This window comes from Amphiprion ocellaris, chromosome 2, assembly GCF_022539595.1.
Source record: "Amphiprion ocellaris isolate individual 3 ecotype Okinawa chromosome 2, ASM2253959v1, whole genome shotgun sequence".
NCBI classification, from domain to species: Eukaryota; Metazoa; Chordata; class Actinopteri; family Pomacentridae; genus Amphiprion; species Amphiprion ocellaris.
This window is the reverse complement of record NC_072767.1, coordinates 40,775,974-40,796,774: the sequence shown is the minus strand read 5'-3', so window position 1 is coordinate 40,796,774 and position 20,801 is coordinate 40,775,974. Positions and strand designations below refer to the sequence as shown.

Genomic DNA, 20,801 nt, shown 5'->3' with positions numbered 1-20,801 from the left:
TAAATAAAATTGGGGATAATAAAAGGAGTTCTCTAAAATAGATAAATGTGGGAATTAGTAAATAAGTTCCTTAAAATATAATAATTGGAGAATTATGAAATACGTCCCCTGAAATAAAAAAAATTAGAAATATCCGAAGAAAAATTCCCCCAAAATAAAAATAAAAATTCTAACATTATGAAAAAAAAGTAAAAAAAAAAAAAAAAAAAAACCAAAGTAGTATTATGAAATAAGTTCTAAAAAAATGGGGGCATTATGAAAGTACATTAAGAATTAAGTTTCCTGAAATAAATAAATATGGCATTATAAAACAAAAGTCCCTTAAAATAAATGTGACAAAATGAATTCAAAAGTCGCCTTATGAAAATGTGACATTATGAAATAAGTCCCCTAAATCAATAAAAAATCATGAAACAAACCACGTGGAATTAATAAAGGACATTATGACATAAGTCATAACAATAAATCAGAAATGACTTTAGGAGATATGTGAAGATGTGTATAGAAATAAAATGAAAAGTGAAAATATTTTTAAAAAAATCTAGTATCATTAAGAAATAAAATCCCTTGAAATAAATAAACGTTGGTATTACAAAAAAAGCACCGTAAATAAAAAATAAATTAGTGAATGAATAAATAAATAAATAAAAAGTGGCATTATATTTAAAAAAAAAAAGTCTTGTGTAATAAATAATTGCAGGTCTTTGAAAAATACCACTCTAAAAATCATATAAAATGTTGTTTTATTTTAGTAATAAACATGACAGTTACATCACATACTGGGTATAAAACATGTAGTTAGCTGACACCAAAGGACTTTAAATCCTGCGACAAGTTTAAAGGACTTAAAATGGGCTAAACAGTTAAAGTTCATAATAAACACGATAAAAAAATAAAACATGATCTACTTTAGGTCGTAAAAAATAACACAGCTGTTGCAATACAAGTCGAAGTGTTTAAAAAGCTGATGGTGCCATTATAATAGCTGAAAGTAGAAATACAGTTCTGATGCTTTGACTTTAAGGCACACATCCATGGGAGGGCACCATGCAGACCTTTCATGAAGCCTAACAACTTTCTTCTTTCACAGTCTTGAAGAAGGAACTGAGTGAAAGCTGTCGTCCTCCACTGTTAGCTGCACTCAGTTTCTGCTTCTTGGACGTCTGTAGCTTCTTGTCATTCTTTAGGACTGTCTGCTTTTGTCTTTTTCCATCCTGAATAAGACAAACGCAGATAAATGTCATGAGTAACATATGTTAATGTAGGATTACAGAATATGGAATATACAGAAGAGCTTACTTTGGAGGGTTTCTCCTTTACAGTGTCCACAAAATCATGAAGCTTCACAATCTGCAGGAGAGTTAAACAGTTGTTTCCACTTTCATATTGTTCACACGGGTTACACATGAACATATTCAACTGTGATTCCAGTTCCTGAAACACTACAACCACATTAACCAGTGATAACCAGTGTGATATCACAAAAGAACTATTCCACATTAGATTCAGTTTTAATTCAACTATTCTACGTCACAATAGCTGTACACCGTATACACCCCGTATATTAAAGATGGACAAAGCTAATGTAGCATCAACCACTGATTTTAGTCTCTGAATTCAGCATTTAGCCATCGCCAAGTTGCTCTTTTTTTAACTGGACCTGTCAAGCAAGACCAAACTGAGAACCCGTAAAAAGACACACCTGTGTCTGCATGTCCTGCTATATCATCTACTTTACTCTAAATAGGACTGCAACTTAAACATGATCATCGTATTGAATTTAAAAAGTCTTCGAACTAGCAACAGAGATCAAAAACCTTTTAGGAAAGTGCTTACTGAGGTAACAAATCAACTGAGAAAAAGGGTATTTCTTTCACTGACTTCTATACAATGTTAGTTCTTTTGCAACCAGAATAATCGCCCCCTGCTGGCTGTTAAAAAGAATGCAGCTTTGAGGCAAGTTCATAGGATAATCTTCTCCAATCACAGTCACTTTATTAGGTACACCTGTTCAATTGCTTGTTAACACAAATCGCCAATCAATCACATGACCACAGCTAAACGCATTTAGGCCTGCAGACGTGGTCAACATGATTTGCTGAAGTTCAAACCGAGCATCAGAATGGGGAAGAAAGGGGATTTAAGTGACTTTGAACACGGCATGGTTGTTGGTCTGAATATTTCAAAAACTGCTGGTCTACTGGGATTTTCACGCACATCCATCTCTAGGGTTTACAGAGAAGGGTTTGAAAAAGAGAACATATCCAATGAGCAGAAGATGTGTGGACAAAAATGTCTTGTTGATGTGAGAGGTCCGAGGAGCATGGGCAGACCATCGTGTGTTTCCATATGTTTAATAGATATGCTCAAAACAGGAACGGCAGAGGCTAAAATACATAGAGAGTATTTATTTGTGAGTTGAAAATGTACAAATAAACTGTACTGATGATATATTCATGTAAGATAAGGCCATATGTGTGAGTTAGATACTGTAGAGTCATTGTGCTTGGTGGGAGCCATTCTACTGGCTTAAATATTTGTTACAGCCACAGGTAATTGTGTTCTTCTTCTCTAGTTTAGTACCAGAGTAGACCAGGTAGACGTGTTTGAGCTACACTGCCCCCTGCAGTTTGGGAGCAGACGCCGCACGACGTATAAATGCACACACGTTCTCTCGCGTGGATTTCCGTGCGGCTGATTTCCGCACGGCTCGTTCGTGCGGAAAGTATATTCCAGCCTTGATTTTCAGATGCGGTGTGTTGCCGTGCGGGAAAATCGCATCTAGTGGACACGCGCCTCGGTTTGGTTTTATTTTGCTCTTTGACTTGGCAACATCCACCAGTCTTGTTTTCTCTGTTTGATCACTGTTCATCACTGTTCTCTTAAATTTGCTACTGAGCAATAAATTGCTTTACACAAACCAATAACATCTGGTGACCTCTTTCTGTTGCATCCAGCTGACCTTAGAGGTTGGATCGTAACAATATTCAAATCACAAAATGTACCGAAACCGAGTGTATGGGGTTTGAATGTAAGAACTACTGTAAAGAAAGTCTGCAAAGGTTAACAAACATGATGTGGTGATGCAGCTCATGACAGGAGGAACACTGGACATGTCAATTATCTTATTTAAGCTGATGCTTTCTGTGACAACTTCAGATTACCTCCAGAGCAGCTCAGTTCATCTTAGACTGCTCTGTATGGTTTCAAATAAATGTAAACATCTCCAACTCTGCTCCATTTTTACTTTTCTCAAATGTGTCATGATTACTTGGTGTTAAAGGGAATTTGGGGAGAGTGATAGATTAGAAATTCACAACGCTATGCATCAGCAGTCCAGCCTAGGAGTCACTTTTAGTTCTATGTGTATATCTGTGTGTGTGTGTAAATGTTCACTTCCTTGTTTGGGGACCAGACGCCCAGTATTTAAGGAAGTCAAGGCTGATCGGGTGTTGCTGATTTGAGAAGTAGCATGCCGTTTTTTGACTGTGCTCCATGCTTTGCTCAAGCTTTGTTTTTCTGTTTAATGAAATGTTTCGCGTCCTTAATCTGAAGCTGTCTGCTTTACAACTTTGACTGTATAAACTTGGCATTACCAATTGAAATCATGCAGCATCACAAACCTCAAATTTAGCCCCTCAATGGCTTTCAAGCACAGCAAATACTCCCCAGATAGAGCACATTTCTACAGGTAGACTGCTGCTGCTTCAAAGGAACACTTTCTGTGAGTGATAATCAAGTCCATTCTGCTGGTGCTGCAGCTACAGATAACCTCAATGACAGAGCAGGGCTCCACAAACAGGGTGTAGAAATAAAGAAAAAACACAGACCTTTTTCAGTCCCGTGGACACAGCAGCTTCCTGCAGAGCAGATCTGCTGAGCCACTTCATGTTTTCAGTTTGCGTCTGCGTGTTGCCATCCTTCAAACGAACGCTGTAAACCACATACGTCTGGTGGATGTGGGAGAAGATGTGAACCACCTGCAATCAGCACAGCACAGCTCCAGAAACGGCTTACTTGCACATAAAAGCGGCTGACAGATAGGTGTTGAATGTCAAGCGTACCTCTCCCACATACTGGAGGAGGCTCTCAGTCAAATTGGTTCCCAGTTTTCTGTTGACTTCACCACACAGGACCCTCTTGTGTTTCATCTCAGAGTTTTCCTCCTCGAGCAGAAGACTTGGAAACTCCCAGAGGCCCGCCAGCAAGCCTGAAAACACACACACTGCTTGCATATGTTGAATGTATTCCTGCAGCCCATCCAAATAGATGGACATTTGCCTGATTTTTGTGTGTTTCTATATTTAGTTTTTCTAACTTGAACTGACTTGAAATGAACACCGCTGGGAATGAAGTTACAGCTGCAGAATATACAGCCTGCTTTCCCTCCTCTGAATCACTCCTCACATCTCCGGTTTTCTCAGTGATTCAAGGCAGAAAGCGAAATTGCATTTAACAGTTCTCATCTTCCAGCAAAAAGAAGCTGCAGCAGGTGCTTCTCAGCTTGAAGAGAAAAAAGGTTGTCTGGAGCACAAAGTTTAATTCTGAGCCTGTTATTGTGCAAACAGACTTAAGTTTCAACACTACTGTGTATTTATCAGTCAAAATGGGCAAAAACAAGCAGCAAACCTACATTTAGCCTAAATCAGGTGTATAATTCTGGTTGAATGACTGCCGTACAACTGGTTTAGGTTGAATTATCTGTTTGCATAATGCCTCTGTCTAGTTTGACTCACAGTAGTGTTGAAACCTTTAAGGCTGAGAATTAAGCAATGTGCTCCAGTTTCACTTCTTGTTCTCTGAAAATGCATTTATCATTGACTTCCGGCCTAATAAATGCAAAATTCATTTATTTCCAGTCCATTAAGTGCAAAATTCCTTCACTTTTCGGTGGATTAACTGTATTTATTGGGCTTGAAGTGATGGAAATTCACAGCCAACCCTTGACCAGCACAAACACATCCAACCGTAGTGCTACGCTCTGCAGAGCGCTGACCTTTGTTTGGCCTCTGTATCAGCAGATACTCATCCTCGCCCTCTTTTCCAGCTCTGATCACCACACAGGTCAGAGTTCGCTCCACTCTTGGCGGCTTCTTCGCTGGCTTTCTGGGGAAGTTTTGAACACCCAGCTCATCGTCCCAGGGCTCCGAGGGACACAGCGAACATGTTCCACTGTTCACTGAGAAGAAAACAACTTTAACACCACGACTACAAAGAGCAGGAGGAGGAGGATGAGGCAGGAGACCTACTGCAGTCTTCTATATCCGGCAGGTTTGATGTCTTCCTGTCCAGCTTCCCTAAAAGCTTCTTAGAGTTTTGCTCTTGTTTGACATGAACCTGCACAGACACACAGCGTAAAAGCATGAAATCACAGGGAGAAATCCTGACTCTTCTGATTATTTCTGAACATTTCAGTCAGAGCTTGAAGTCAGACCGACCTTGCGATAAGAGCGGCAGTGAGACTGGACGGGACACTGGCTGCACTGTGGTGCTTTTGGTGTGCAGACTCGAGCTCCCAGTTCCATCATGACCTGGTTAAAGTCTCCCGGTCGCTCTGGATCCACCAGCACGTTTGCTAGACTCCTGACACACAACATTAATATTTTACTAACTAATCGCTCCTCAGTGACATCATGTCATTTGCTTGTTCTGAAAATGAATTTGGCTAATCTCACCAAAGCGCTTCTGTCACTGCAGGACTTGTGCTGTCAGCTCCGATGGCTCTCAGGCGACACAAAACCCGAATCACGTTGCCATCTACAGCTCCAGTAACCTTGGCAACAGAAATCATGGTGGTAATGAGGGAGTACAGCAATCTCGTATGACCTGGGTCATTTGAACAACTGCAACAAGCGGATGCATGAACTAAATGTCAAAAAAGTCGGGTGTAAGTCGGGCTTCACCACATTTAGCTTCGTGTTGAATGTTCAAACCTGTTGCACCTTCTAAACTGTGACTACATGCAGCTATGAGTAGCACAGACAATGTGCATCCATGCTGACATGTTCAACCATAACTACCAAACTTTTTACCAAATCTACATGTACCAATGCCTTCGAATAGATTAAGATTCACTGCTGAAGTGAAGAAACAAAAAAAATTATTCTGGCTGCGAGACAAGAAAAAATATTAACTTTACAGTAAGTATATGTATATTTAAGTTTGCAAACAAAATAATTCCATCACCAAAAAGACAAAACAAGATGTCTGGCACATGATGAGTTGGTCAGAAAGTCACCAAAGTGAAGAAAAAGTTGAAAAATCAAGAGCCAAGAGAGACTGTAGTCGGCTCAAAAACCTTGCAATAGGTGTCTTACAATGTCTCCCAATAGCATTCAAACAGTAATTCTACATAGGTCTAAAAGCACATTTTACATCCAGCTGGACCAGCTGAACAGATGTCTTTAAACCAACCTGTCCCAGTGCAATAGAGCCTATAGCTGCAGCGGTGTAGCGTCCAACTCCAGGTAACTGTTTGAGCAGGCTGTCGACTGTCCGAGGCATCTGTCCCTTCAGCTGCGACACCACCTACAAAACAGTTACACAAATAGCCAGGGCTGAACCATTTATGGAGAATATCAATTATTCTGCCAGAATAAGTTCAGCTTCAGTTCAATATTGGCTGTGGAACAGATTTAAATTTAGTATTTTTATTTTTAACTTGCAGATGTTGCACTTTGCTAATTGCATTGTTTCAAATTGCAATTTTGATTTGAAATCCATTAATTGCGCAGCCGTACATATACACAACTCAGAAAATTACACAAATCTAGAAGATCTTTACTTTAAAATCTTGTGCACAGGTTACCATTGAGCCACTGAGATAGTAAGGAGATGGATAAGCAGTGATTCTGGAGAACACAACAGGCATCAGAACAAAATGCAGATATGAGCTACAGAAATGTTTCATGCAAGGAAAAAAATCTGTCACAGACCTTCTGCGCTCCTTCATGCAATCTTTTTCCACGAGAGTAGTAGCCAAGGCCCGCCCACATCCGGTTCACCTCCTACTCATCAATGAAAAAAATAGATTTTTAATTAGGAAGCATCACAATTTAAAAAAAACCACTGTACATACTGCATTTAGTAATCACCTCTAGAGTAGCAGCTGCAAGGTCCTGCACTGTGGGCCACCTCTGGAGCAAAACAAACAGAGATTACAAATTACACATAATGCAGTATCCCAAATATTCCATAATCCAGAGTACTAAAAACCTACAGGACACCTACCTTCATCCATTTGTTGAAATAATCTATCACTGTGGCAACTTGAGTCTGCTGCAGCATTATTTCTGAAACCCACACTGAAAAAAATAGAGAAAAACAGCCACATAAAAGAGTGCGAGGAGCAGTTAAAATGAAATGCATACATTTGTGAAAAATCTGTTATTTAACCTGCATATGTTCTGATGTTGAGGTCTGACTGTGTCACAGCCTGCAGAGGAAATACAAGATACTTTAAGTGTATAATTACAATATGAGCTACAGTGTCTGTAAAAATGTGAAGTAAGAAATCTGCAAAGAGGAATGAGGTAAAACTGCAGTGTCCTGATGTGCAGGGCTGAGTGAGATCTTAGCAAACAGGCTCAATGCTGTAACTGTCTGGCTGTATCTGTTTTTGCTTTGATATGAAAGAGATTTTTATGGCAAATTCCTGTCAAAAAAGTCAAATTAAAGTGACAGTGTCGAAAAGAAACAAAAGGGGAAAAGTTCCAAGGGAGGTAAATACTTTTTGTAGGATCTGTATATCGCTCCACCTCGCAGCATTAGAAACTCGCATAGAAATCCTGAAATCTGCACTGAAAGATTTCACTAATCTTCGATAATTATTTGCATCCTCTGACATGTCGTTGTAACTACATAGCTTCATTAACGTATCTGCTTTTCTGTAAGCAAAGAGCCAAACTGTTGCACAGAGATTCACAGTTTCTACCATGAAAACTCTGTAAACAAAGCAGCCGTTGAACGTGTAACTTGTGAATGTGTAACTTTCAGCAAAAGCCCAAATATAATTTCCTCTGGAGATACATTCTTTACTAGTGCATCAGGTGGATTGTTACAGAGAGTTTTCAGTTTTGCTTAATAATATTTTCAGTTGTGTTCCTACTGAAATCATCAACTGATGCATTAACTGCCATAAACCAAACATAAGGAAACAGACAGTCAGTCCAATAATGAAGCAGTAAATGTTAATAATAAATAAATGTTTTTCTTGTTACCAGCGTCCTCCATGGCAGCTCTCTTTTCTCCTTGTCGTACCAGTTCAGGAGCTGAGAGCGAAGTCGCACAACATCAGCAGGATCAGAGAACATGTGGTACGATGAGGACGCTGAGGAGGCATCTGTGGTTTCTTCTGGAAGACACCAAAACATAATTGCTGTGAAAATATATTTTTTTTCCCACATTTTCAAACTTTACGGGTCATTTTGACCCGCAGGACGACACGAGGGTTAAACATATTTTGAGTTTTCTTGTAAAATTCAACTCAAAACAAGATAATTTCCAGATTGTTTGACTTAACAAGATATTTACGATGCATTGTCTTAAAACAAGTCCCTCCACCTGCTGAAATGTCTCTTGTTAAGTGAATTTATCTTAAATCAAGTGGGATGAGACATTTTGACTAAAAATAAGACAAATAGACTTGGTAAGATTTAGAGTTTTTGCAGTGTAAGTGTAATCCTAAAAATTGGCAGAAAAAAGAAGGTTTCAAAATCCAAATGTACATTTCATAGAGGCTCCAGGATACACACACATTGTGCTGCCTTCATCTTACTGTGTATAAACTACATAAATCTGGTGTCTCTCTGAAAATCCTCCAGGTTGAGTAACATCAACACAGACAGGTCACCTCGTTTCACAGCCGTCTTTGGTCTCTTCTTCCTCGGTGTTTCTGTCGCCTCCAGTGCGACTCTCTTTCCTTTATTCATCGCTGAACGAAGCCTGCTCATAGTCAAACACCAAAATACCGCGACTTTTACTTCATTTCTGTCTGCAGCTGCAGGTTTGTTTACCTCGTGGGCTCACTTTCAGCTTCCGCCACCTTCAGGAAGGACGGACGCAGTTCGACCAATCAGCTGCGAGGGAACTGGAGACGTGCGCGTAACGTCATCTCCAGTGGACGGGTCAAAATCTAAATGACGTAATAGTGTCTTTTTCTATACCGATTATTACTGACCACCTGTATTTATACTGGACTTAAAGTTTTACATACATATTTTTTGAGAATTTTCAAAATAACAAAAAAATGTATTTTCTTATGAAGAAATTCTTAAACATTAAAAAAGATTCAAGATTCGTCTTTGTAAACCCTGTTAGAAACAATAAATTGTTGAAATGATCTTGTGATAGCTTAAATCAGGAATTTAATTCAGTGCAAAATTGCAGAAAAGCACAAAATAAAAAAACAAAAATGCATTTATTTGTATTATTAGAACTAATACATATCAACCTAAAACTTTCCCAGCTGGTTATCTCAAAAAAAGAAAATATTTTTTTTCTATTACAGGTTTCCTGACATTCTATTTTTTTTAACACAAATGGGATTTTATACATCTTATAATGCCTTAATTTGAATTAATTTCCAGAGTTTAAATTTGATCATTTGGTAATATCAGCTTCAAAAACAACCTTTAAATGTATTTACTGTACAATTTGAACATTTTAATGGGAAACCACAATTTATAGACAAGAATTTACTGACATTAAGACAACTATATGTTTTAAAATTAATAAATAAAAATGTAAAATAAGAGAAAAAAACACCCAAATCTGTATTTTGAATGTTTTCTTTCCGCTAGTCTGAATGCAAAATATCCCAAAATCTCAAAATACATGAAAAATTGGGATTTTCTCTTTAATGTATCTCCTTAATTCTGCAAATAAAAATGACACCAGCAAAGTTTATGAATTAAATCTTATATTAATAACATACAAACACAGTATTGAAACAACATTTTCAAATTTTCATTCTTCTGCATCACTGAATTTGCTCCTCTGGTCATAAATCACCCATCACTGGAAAACAGAGATGGACAAGAACTAGCTATTATTCTAACATAGTAATGGAGGAAAATAATTCAAACATCTGACCAACCTTTGGATAAAACTGATGAAGATGTTTACCGTGTGATACGTCGACTTGGTTTGACAGCAGGATTTCTGCTTGTGTTTCATCCATATTCATGAACAGAGTGTCAGCTTTGTCCTGCAGAAAGAATGTGGTTACATTTGACTTCTAGCAGCTTTTACTCTGAAATCTTAACTAAAGTTCTTGTAGCATTCAGTGTATGATGAAAGTTTACCATGAAAGCTGCAAATAGTGAACTTCCCAGGACTCTCTGCACATGTTCCTCAAGGACTGGGAATGAATGGACGAAGTGCTGGAGATGTGGGTTTGCATTTGAGTGATTCTGAACACTTTAGAAACAGTGAGTAACTGTATGCATATTCATGTGTGTATGTTTACATACAGTCCAACTTTAAAATCTCAAGCCTGTGTTTATGCACTTTTTTGTGCAGTTATTATCTTTAATTTTACATAAGACGACAACAATGGACTCTGCAGAGGATGGAGCACAAATTAGTGAAATTTCTTGCATAATTAATTAGAGCTTTAGTTTGTTGAAACCAGGCATTGTATTGGAAGCATGCATTATTGCAAAATCTCAAAATAGAAGTCCGCCATGCATAACAAATAGTCACAGAGCATTATGCTAGGAAACCTAACGTGTGCATGTGCTGGTGTGTGTGTGTGTGTGTGTGTGTGTGTGTGTGTGTGTGTGTGTGTGTGTGTGTGTCTGTGTGTGTCTGTGTGTGTGTGTGTGTGTCTGCATAATGCATGCATCTGCACTCACTGGGCTGTTTATTCAGAATATATTAGAATATTATGAAATCTACTATAATCCAATGCAACAGCACTGCAATAAATTCTACATTTACAAAGTTTTTGTTGATGCTGCCAGGTGATAAACCGCCTTTATCTTTAAAATTAGTAGGCAGTTGTAGTTTGCTGGACTGTATTACATTCAGAAGCATTGCTAATACTTTAACCTAATAAAGTAATAAAGCGAGACTGTATGAAAGGATGCACATACTTCCAGAGCCAGGCTGGCTTGTATTTGGGCATCAGTGTGTTCTCTGTTGCCCATCGCATACAGAAGATGTTGGAGCACTCCAAGAGAGAGAAGCTCATGAGAAAGCTGTCGATCTTCTTTTGCTAGCAAACTTAAACACATTAGACATAAGAAAAAAAACATGAAAAAATATTTAAATACTGTATGAAAACAGCTGAAACTGCCATACAAAGGATATATGCACATGGAGATGTTATTTTAATCATCAACGAGCCTTTCAACACCATTAGCTAACACAATGTAGCATTAGAACACAGGAGTGATGGTTGCTGGAAATGTTCCTCTGTACCCCTATGGAGATATTCCATTAAAAATCAGCTGTTTCCAGCTACAATAGTCATTTACCACATTAACAATGTCTACACTGGATTTATCATTCATTTACTGTTATCTTCATTGGAAAAAAAATGCTTTTTTTCAAAACCGAAAACTTCTGAACGGTAGTGTAAATGTTCTGTGAAAATATTTATGAGCAGATAAATCTACAAACACACATTCATGTCCCCACATATACATACATATTTCTTACATGCATATAGAGGTAGGATAAGAATGAGAATTGTGCTAACACAATGTAAAAGTATCATAATTCAGTATATATTCAGTGTGCAGTTAAGCTGAGATGTGTAAGTGGGTGAAGGTGATAGTCAGTTTAATGGTTTAAGGGTAGAAAACTGCAATGCTTTTAGTCCTGCATTTTAAGGCTCCTGTACTGTCTGAGAAAAGTGAAAACAATTAAACTATCTAATGCAACATACTGGTAAAATACAGCAAGTTCAGTAAATATTACACTTGACAATACGGAGTAATATTGTGATTTGTTTGGAATGTTTGAGGGGGTTAGAAGCACAAAAAATTCAGACAGAGTTTTACATATTTTTTGTAATATTTTATGGTCTAGACTTTAGTGGCAGAGTGGTCTTACTCACAACCCAAAAGTAGTGCTACAGGGCACTTTGAATGTTAGACTATTCTTGAAAACACAAAACTTTCAACCCATTTTTCTCAGTAACTACAGAAGGTTGGTTAGACCACTCTGCTTCTAAATCTCTTCACTAAAAGTCCTTACCGAATCGTTTTAGCTGCAGCAGCTTGTTGCACAAACATGGGGAGAGCTCTGCTCATCCTGATCAGCTCTGATGGCATTGCACAAAAAATGCAGTAAATAAAAGTTAACAAATTACATCCTACTGCCAAAATGCTGGCACATTCAGGTCAGATAGATGAAAAAACTCATCTCAGAAACTGCAGAAATTGTACTCAAAACATCATTAACATGTTTTTTGGAAGGTAGTGTTGTTTTTTTTAGTGTTAAATCTTTGCTGTCCTGATCGGTCAACAGGAGGTGCTGCAGGAACAGTTTTCCTCTAAGTTTGCTGTACTTGGACAAACAGACACCTCACCTTCTGTAATTTGGTGCTGCTGTACTTCTTCTTTAATAGGCTTCAGGAGAGACACCAGTCCAGTGAGCAGCAGCGTTTTCACATCGTAACACTTTAGGTCCAAGATTAGATCAATAGCTGCCAGGAAGATATAAAAGACAGAAAATCTGTTAAAGAGTGGTAAATTTTTATCCACAGCCGCACTTATGAGCGGATTAGTTTGTCATTTTCCAGCATACAAACCACAGATTTATCAGCTACAAGTCATAATATTAAGAATAAAAACTTACCAGCAACAGTAAAACTTTAATCCAACTAGGTTCTGCTCTATGTACCTTCATTCTGGACCTCCAGGTGCAGAGATCTGAGCATATTAAGCAGAGGCTCTACAATGCCGTGATGAGCAGATTTCAATTTTAGCTGCAAGAGAGAATAATTGGACTAAATATATAATTACAAATAAAAAGCTTGGGCTGCACAGTGGTGTAGTGGTTAGCACTTTCGCCTTGCAGCAAGAAGATCCCCGGTTCACGTCCCGGCTTTCCCGGGATCTTTCTGCATGGAGTTTGCATGTTCTCCCTGTGCATGCGTGGGTTTTCTCCGGGTACTCCGGCTTCCTCCCACAGTCCAAAAATATGCTGAGGTTAATTGATTATTCTAAATTGCCCGTAGGTGTGAATGTGAGAGTGATTGTTTGTCTCTGTATGTAGCCCTGTGATAGACTGGTGACCTGTCTAGGGTGTCCCCTGCCTTCACCTGAGTCAGCTGGGATAGACTCCAGCCCCCCCCATGACCCTAGTGAGGATTAAGCGGTGTATAGATAATGGATGGAAATAAAAATGTTTTGGTTTCTTAAGTTTCCTGGTTTTGTAGAGTCAGCATGAGTGTGTGCATGTTCTGAGAAACTACGTATTTGCTGTAACATCTGGTTTGGCTTCACCTGCAGAGTGCGTAAGTTGTGCAGAACCAGCTGCTGAGCTTTAGGTGAGCTACAAGTCATGAGGGCGATCAGATTTTTGTAGATTTGGTCTTGATATTTTGGGTTTCCGTGAGATAAAGACTCCAAGAAGGCTGACGCTGTTTCCTGGCTCTCATCTGTGTTTGATGTGGCGAGGAACTCTGCTATGACTTTCACACCTGTCAGAATGCAGAAAAAGAAAAAATACAGTGCAAAAGGAAGGAGGAAAGACAAGAAACCTATTTCTACATGCCATGTATGAATGCAGATAAAATGCAGCTTTAAATCACATGAGAAGTTTACCATGATTTTCACAGATGATCTCCTTGTACTTGCGACCAGCATCTGAGACGGTGACTAGAAGACGAAGAGCTTCAGCCTTGTCTTCCTCTTTGCTCTGAGAGTGGCTCACAATGTCTAAAAGAGTCAGAACGCCTCCGTCCTCCGTAAACTCCATCAGGTACTGATCACTAAGAAAAAAACAGAAAGCTGGGTCACTGGAAAAAACTGCTTAATGGCTCAAAGATGCAGTATTTATGATGAAGCATTTTAGTTTACTCACTGGCTAGAGGCAGACAGGAAAACCCCAACTGCTTTCAGCTGGAGTCCTAAAAAAGTCCCAAACATGTATCTGAGTATGGAGTGAAGGACTGAGTCTCAGCTGATCACACCACGGGTCATTGCAGAGGAGAGAACTAACTTTGCTTAGAAGCAATCCAGGACCATTTCTTATATTTTGTTTACATCTATAGAGTAAAGAAATAAAAACTAATTATCAGTACTTATTCAGCTCCTCACCCATTGGAGTGTATGTTCCCTCATTTCTTGTGTCGCTTCATCGAAACTCATAAAATAGACAAACACACAAATGTCTAAATATACTTAATATTCTCAGAAAATATAGCTAAGCATCAGAATTCATGCTAGCACAGAATATTCCATTTACTATAGTGCATTTCATATGTTTTTTAGTTTATAGCCGATCTTATTTACGTCCAATTAATCATTTAAACTATTACATGTCCAATACAGATTATGTGTTTAAACTGTCTGTAATTCAGCCACTATTTCTCTGAGTTAGTTAATCAAACCGTGACAGAGTTAACTCATGCAACAGCTGAAGGAAGGAAACAATAGTGAAAAGGAGCACATTTGTTCAAGTATACTTAACTACAGTTTTGAGATGCTTGTATTTCATTTAATATTTCCATTTTCTACTTTGTACTTTCACTGCTATATATTCCAGAGAAAAAAAATTGCACTTTTGACTCGACTTCATTTATTTATTAGGTTTATATTATTTTTAAGATGAAGATTTGTGAATTACTCCAATAAGGAATCGCTAAAGTTTATCTTTAAAGCTCAAACTAGTCATTTCCAACATTTTTGGCATCTGACATCTGAAAAATATCAGTGTGTAGCCTGGTTAATATTTCAGATTTCTATGAGTAGCTACCAGCTCCACCTAACAGGGACTTTACACGTGGTTTCATTTCATTAACTGTTCAAATGATACAATTTTGCCGCTAATGATCAAATATTTGATAAAGAATATTAGACCAACGCTAGATTTATGAATCAGAACACTGATTATTTTTCTTCTTCTTTCCTCTCTGATTAATCATCTGACAACGCCTCAGGTTTATCTGGTGTATCTGTGTATAAACCTGCAGCAGCTCCAACAGTAGCCTGCTGCTGACACACTGATGCTTAATTATTAATAACCTAATGATGTCATACATTCTAATAAATCCGTCAGAAGAACAAACCAGGACTTTAGTCTCAATATTTTAATTACTGCAGGTAGGATTACTTGTACTTTCATTTAAGTAGAATTTTTGTGAAAGGCTTTAACTTGTAATAGAGTATTTTTACTTTGCAGTAATAGTATCCGAGTACTTCCTCCGCCACTGTCAGGATACGTGAGTCTCATCCAGGTACTGAGTCGAGCCAGGAACAGACTGGCCACCTGTGCAAACTCCATCTCCAGCTCATAAAACGTCTTCCCGGTGTTTGTAGTCAGGAAGGTGTTCAACATGCGGCTCCGGACCGTCCTGTCGCCGTGGTCCCACTCCCGAAGGAGGCTGAGAACTTTACCGAGGTTCGCTGGTTCTTCTTGGGTCCACATCGTGTTTGTTTTCTTGCTTTTCACGTCGGTGAACTTAATTAAGGCAGCAGAGAAGAAGCACAGACGGGTTTCTAGCTGTTTTTAGCTAAAGAACTGCAGTGAATTTCTCACCTTTGTCTTTAAAAACTCCTTTTCCGGGGTCTTGATTTGCTTCTTCTTCTACGCTTTGTTTGCAGCAGCGGGTTGACGGTTGCCTGGCAACGACCTGTAATCTCTGACTCTCGATGGACTCTATCTATCTATCTATCTATCTATCTATCTATCTATCTATCTATCTATCTATCTATCTATCTATCTATCTATCTATCTATCTATCTATCTATCTATCTATCTATCTATCTATCTATCTATCTATCTATCTATCTTCCCTGTTTTGACAAAATTACAAATAAGTAAAAAAATATTAACATGTTAATCCTAAAACAGAAGCTAAACTTTAAATAATGTCATCATCCAAAATCTGTATTAATTTTTTTTTTACAAATGGTACTTTTTTAAAAACAATATTTGACACTAAAATTGTATTTTTTCAGTGAAAAATACCAACAACAAAAAGGGAATTTTCAAATTTTCCCTTTTTTGTTAAATTATACACGATATCTAATAAAATCTCAGAAAAAGCATTAATTACCAGGGTAAAACAACAGACTAAAACTGTAAACAATGCTCATCAGAATTTTAAATGATAAATTATATAAATTACACCATTCTTACAGTATTTACATCAGCAAAAAAATCATTACAGTTTTTTCCTTTTTGTTAAATGACAGATAGAACTAGTAAAATCACAGAAAAAAATTATTTGCATACTGACTTTTATTAAGTTATTTAAACTTGTATTTAGTTTCAGATCAACTGACACAGAAATTTGAGTTTAAATTTCACACTATATTAAGTTGAAACAAATACTAACATAATTATGCCAACACAACTCATCAAAAAAAGTGTTTAAATGGCTCATCTAACTCTGTAAACTAGATTTTACATCTTGCACCATTTAATTAAATGGTGAGGAAAACTCAACTGGATGACTTTTTAGTGTGTGAAGGGTGTCCAGGAATGTAGAGAACTTGAATCTTGAACTCCAGATGAGCCAATTTTATTAAGTTACTACAACTTGAATTTAGTTTCAGATCAACTAACATGGAATTTTAAAAAAAAAATCACACAATATTAAGTTGAAGCAAATACCAATATTATTTTAATCCAACTCATTAAAAATGTTTGTGTAAATCAGTAAAATGTGCTTATTTATTTATTTGACCATGCATTGAATTAAAGGTTGGGAGAAGGTGAATGATGCTGGATTTATCCCCTGAAATCTCCCCCTCTGGCTGCTGTTGTCTGAGCCGGGCCTGTGTTACCACCAGATGGGGGTAATAAGAGGCTGTGAGTGTCGCTCTGCTGGAGGTTTGCTGCCCTCCGCAGGCTGCTTCCCGGTAAATGTGGCTCATTTTTTCGAAGATAAAGAAGGAACATCTCGGCTTGGGGAAGAAAACCCCACAGTGTGTCTCAGTGCAAATGGGGGCAAGGTCGCGATTTAACGCCGCACAAACCCCCTCAGCCGGCCGCTGCGTTGTGTTTGGACTGTTTTTCCTCCACGCAGATGCTCCACAGTCTCCAGGACGCACTTTTAATCTGCGCAAAAAGCCCAAATAAGCGGCCGCTTCACGTGTACGGGGCGACACTTTACGCAGATTCCTCGCCACGTTGTTTGTGTTTTAAATCATATTTGAGACATTTCTGCGACCTCACATGATTCCACTGCAGATTTAAAACGTGTGTGGTGTTTTAAAAAGCTGAAGGATGAGTGGATAATGGCAGAAAAAGACCGGCATGGCGCGTCAGAAGAACACAGGGAGAGTGACAAGGACGGGGAGAGGGAGAAAGAAAGGGGAGGGGAACTGACATTAAAGCAACACAACAAGGAAACTACACTGCGGAGCCACAGACGCCTTCATTTTATGTTTTTGAATAATAGCCGGAGCTAGTGTGACGAAGTGGTGTCTGTGAAAACCTGCCCGGAGCTCAACCCCCGGACCGCAGCCTCAAGTGCCCCGAAAAGGAGCCGCTTCGGACCGAGTTGGATTTTTTTAAAGGCGCTTCTCCGCCTCGCTTTCTGAGATATGGGTGAGAATAATGAAAGAGGGGCTTTTTTAATTGTGACTGAGGGGAAATTAACTGCAAGGAGAGGGGGAAGCAGGCCTCTTCTTTGCGGACAGAGCCTAATGGGAGGTGGAAACAAAGGCCAGCGTAGCGTAGCCGTAATTAATGAAATGCCAATTTAGATTATCTTTTGGCTGTTTTGGCTCCCCTCGAGATTCCTTTCACCATGACAGGATTGCTATCATTTCTTAGCACGCCGCTGCAGTAATGAATGATGCTGGCTGCCATTACAACGGAGCTTTCATTGGAAGAAGAAGAAAAAAGTCATTCTAATTAGAAATAAATGCACATTTGCGTTGACTTTGCTCCTGATATGCAGATGTTTTATTGGAAACCAGGTGTTTGGATCATTCTAAACACTTGAGTGAATGAGAAGACATTAAATCCAAGATGATAAGTTGATTTTTCTCCCATATTACAGCCACATACCACTCCAGCAGACCTGATCATGCTCCATGTGTGGATGCTTTCTCTGTGTTTGACCCCTCCAGGTTCAGAGCCACCCAGCTCTCCACAGGTGGTGGAGGATGGAGGTGAGGAGGATGAGGAGGAGCTGAGTGGAGGCGAGGAGGCGGATCTGAGGTCCAGCTCTGGCCGGGGCTCCCTGCTGACCCGGAGGGGCATCACCCTGAGAGTTCTGCTCAAGGATGGTCTGGTGGAGCCCGGAGACGGCGTCCTCGCCATCCACTACCTGGTAATAGCACAGCACAGCACAGCCGGCTGTTATTTATTATTTACAGAAATCTAGTGTCATGTGCACCTGATATCCCCTCTCATTCAACAACCTGAGCAGTGGATTTAACCCTCCTGTTGTCCTCATTTACGGGCATCAAAAAATATTGTTTCCTTGTCTGAAAAAAATACAAAAATTCAGAAAAAAATTCCCCAAATTCCTGAAAATTTGCAAAACCTTCAGGAAGAAAATTCCAATAATTGCTTAAAGTTTTCCTTAAAAGTTTTTTTTTTAAAATCCCCCAAATTTGGCAAGAAAATTCTTGTAAATATTTTCAAAAAATTAGTAAAAATCTTCCCCCCAAAAATCCTAAAAATATCTAAAGTGATTCCATATATATCAGTAAAACTTCTAATATTTTCTTTAAGAACATTCACATAAAAATCAACCAAAATCCAGTGAATTTCGCTGGATTTTGGTAGATTTTTTTGTGAATGTTCTCAAGAAATATTTTTAACATTTCTTTTTTTCCACCAAAAAAATGTTCAAAGATTTCCCAAAAATGTTGAAAATGTGGACATCAGAAGTTTCACTGTATATTTTTCCACATTTTCAAACTTTCAAATGGGTCAATTTTGACCCGCAGGACGACACGAGGGTTAAAGAAGCAAACCCCACATTGGTTATTCCCTTCCATCATCTCTCTGCTCTCCTCCTCAGGGTAAGAACTTTGTAGGGGACCTGCTGAATGATGGGAAAATCCGCTGGGTGGAGACGGGCCAGATTTTCAACTCCCCCAGCGCCTGGGCGACACACTGTAAGCGTCTGGTCAACCCGGCCAAGAAGTCTGGCTGCGGCTGGGCGTCTGTGCGCTACAGGGGACAGAAGCTGGTCCAGTACAAAACCACCTGGCTGCACAAGTACCAGCCCAGCGCAGACATGGTGAGAGTCCGCTTCCCTTCACACATCTGAGGCAGGGCGCTGCACCAAGCAGGGCAAAAAGGCCAAAAGCTTCTTCTAAAATGATTTAGTAACAAGAAAAATCAGCTGTTTGAATATTTTCAGACTGGATAATAAAAGATTTTTGAATGTTTTAGTAGTGGGTTACATCCTGACATTTAGCCAGTTTGTGGAATTTTGGTTTCTGCTGTGAATAACTTGTTACATGCAGAGACAAGAATGGAAGAGCAAAGAAGCAACAAAAAAAGATGTCATTGTGAAAGAAGGATGATGAAATCAGAAGGAAGCAAAAGAGCACTACCTTGTTAATATATGAGAATAAAGTCTCCTTTGAGATGTTTTTGCTTGCAGAGGAAGAAAATAGTAATTTAATGAGGCACAGTTTATCACAACAGGGTGAATATACAGTCAGACAGTGTTTTTTTAAGTCCAACTCTGACTTATTTGCCCTTTACTCTGTTATTTCAATTCTCTGCTACTTTACTCTAGTACAGTTCAACTGGGGCAAATATTGTAAGTTTCACTCCACCACATCTATTTAATGCATTTACTTGCTAGTTGTTTTGATGCAGTTTAGCAATACATAACAGAATTAAGAAATGCATTTTATCTATCTATCTATTGATCCCAGAGGAGAAACTTATAGGATGTAAGTACTTACTCCACCCCGATGAAATGTGTATGTTTCTTGCAATGCCAGAGTCTGGTGAGTGAGGATGATGATGATGAGGATGAAGAAGAAGGAAAGACAGCCGTGCAGACAGATGAGAAGAACAAGAACACCAAACCTGGATTACATGGTATCACCATTCTTCCTCTTCTTTCACCTCTCCTCTCCTCTCCTCTCCTCTCCTCTCCTCTCCTCTCCTCACCTCTCCTCTCCTCTCCTCTCCTCTCCTCTCCTCTCCTCTCCTCTCCTCTCCTCTCCTCTCCTCACCTCTCCTCTCCTCTCCTCTCCTCTCCTCTCCTCTCCTCTCCTCTCCTCTCCTCTCCTCTCTTCTCTGATATTTAAACAAATTGGAAAACAGATGTCCATCTCTACTGTGTTACAGATGTTATGGTTTCACGGAGAACAGACAGAGAGAGGGTTCCGGTCAGATATTGCACCTTGGGCACCAGGGATGCTGCCAGGTACTTTTAAGTATTTATTTGTACTTGTGTGTCTCCAGTGAATTAGAGCGACATGAACACTTGTAAACTTGTATCCTCAGAGATGCACACACACTCGTGGAGTTGTCGGCCTTCTCAGCCATCAACAGATTCCAGCCTTTCAATGTAGCCGTGTCCAGTAATGTACTGCTGCTAATGGTAAGCATTAACTCGGAGGACAGTTAAATATTGTTTACAAGTTGAAAGTTACCAACTTTGTGTCATTTACAGGACTTCCATTGTCACCTGA

General features: G+C 38.9%; 3 protein-coding genes across 8 annotated transcripts in view; 1 reads left to right on the top strand and 2 right to left on the bottom strand.

The window, feature by feature from the left end:
• Positions 1-726: 726 nt before the first annotated feature.
• mutyh (mutY DNA glycosylase) lies at positions 727-9,080 on the bottom strand. 6 transcript variants are annotated; one of them, XM_023293160.3, is made up of 15 exons: positions 8,852-9,080; positions 8,220-8,350; positions 7,396-7,435; positions 7,231-7,304; positions 7,095-7,136; positions 6,936-7,007; positions 6,415-6,528; positions 5,676-5,773; positions 5,439-5,583; positions 5,250-5,337; positions 4,997-5,179; positions 4,065-4,225; positions 3,831-3,980; positions 1,300-1,350; positions 727-1,214 (listed from the first exon to the last, which is right to left on the bottom strand). In XM_023293160.3, the coding sequence occupies exons 1-15, from the start codon at positions 8,949-8,951 to the stop codon at positions 1,068-1,070; spliced, it is 1,596 nt and encodes a 531-aa protein (XP_023148928.1). In that variant the 5' UTR covers positions 8,952-9,080; the 3' UTR covers positions 727-1,067. The 6 variants fall into 6 exon arrangements, with proteins under 6 accessions (XP_023148928.1, XP_023148927.1, XP_023148929.1 ...); XM_023293159.3 differs by having other exon boundaries at positions 8,220-8,353; positions 8,852-9,072; XM_023293161.3 differs by having other exon boundaries at positions 4,065-4,210; positions 8,220-8,353; positions 8,852-9,072.
• An 822-nt stretch (positions 9,081-9,902) lies between these two features.
• Positions 9,903-15,766, bottom strand: armh1 (armadillo like helical domain containing 1). The gene is made up of 11 exons (XM_035958600.2): positions 15,398-15,766; positions 14,038-14,106; positions 13,779-13,945; positions 13,458-13,654; positions 12,853-12,937; positions 12,539-12,655; positions 12,205-12,271; positions 11,097-11,226; positions 10,305-10,382; positions 10,126-10,207; positions 9,903-10,017 (listed from the first exon to the last, which is right to left on the bottom strand). The coding sequence occupies exons 1-11, from the start codon at positions 15,601-15,603 to the stop codon at positions 10,001-10,003; spliced, it is 1,215 nt and encodes a 404-aa protein (XP_035814493.1). The 5' UTR covers positions 15,604-15,766; the 3' UTR covers positions 9,903-10,000.
• A 1,295-nt stretch (positions 15,767-17,061) lies between these two features.
• mpnd (MPN domain containing) overlaps positions 17,062-20,801 on the top strand; it is an 11,095-nt gene continuing 7,355 nt past the window's right edge. Inside the window, exons 1-7 of the mRNA XM_055015608.1 lie at positions 17,062-17,733; positions 18,261-18,463; positions 19,163-19,384; positions 20,103-20,202; positions 20,455-20,533; positions 20,614-20,710; positions 20,783-20,801. The exon at positions 20,783-20,801 is cut by the window's right edge and continues 54 nt beyond it. Coding sequence (XP_054871583.1) covers positions 17,730-17,733; positions 18,261-18,463; positions 19,163-19,384; positions 20,103-20,202; positions 20,455-20,533; positions 20,614-20,710; positions 20,783-20,801 — 724 coding nt within the window. The 5' untranslated portion in view covers positions 17,062-17,729. The remainder of the gene's footprint in view (positions 17,734-18,260; positions 18,464-19,162; positions 19,385-20,102; positions 20,203-20,454; positions 20,534-20,613; positions 20,711-20,782) is intronic.

Coding starts and splice junctions, on each gene's coding strand:
- mutyh (XM_023293159.3), bottom strand. CDS start 8,951: ATGAGCAGGCTTCGTTCAGCGATGAATAAAGGAAAGAGAGTCGCACTG. Junction 6,529..6,935: donor TGCATGAAGGAGCGCAGAAG/GTCTGTGACAGA, acceptor ACTGTTTTGTAG/GTGGTGTCGCAGCTGAAGGG. Junction 3,981..4,064: donor TCCTCCAGTATGTGGGAGAG/GTACGCTTGACA, acceptor TGCTGATTGCAG/GTGGTTCACATCTTCTCCCA.
- armh1 (XM_035958600.2), bottom strand. CDS start 15,603: ATGTGGACCCAAGAAGAACCAGCGAACCTCGGTAAAGTTCTCAGCCTC. Junction 12,656..12,852: donor CCTGGAGGTCCAGAATGAAG/GTACATAGAGCA, acceptor TCTTCCTGGCAG/CTATTGATCTAATCTTGGAC. Junction 10,208..10,304: donor CACTATTTGCAGCTTTCATG/GTAAACTTTCAT, acceptor TTCTTTCTGCAG/GACAAAGCTGACACTCTGTT.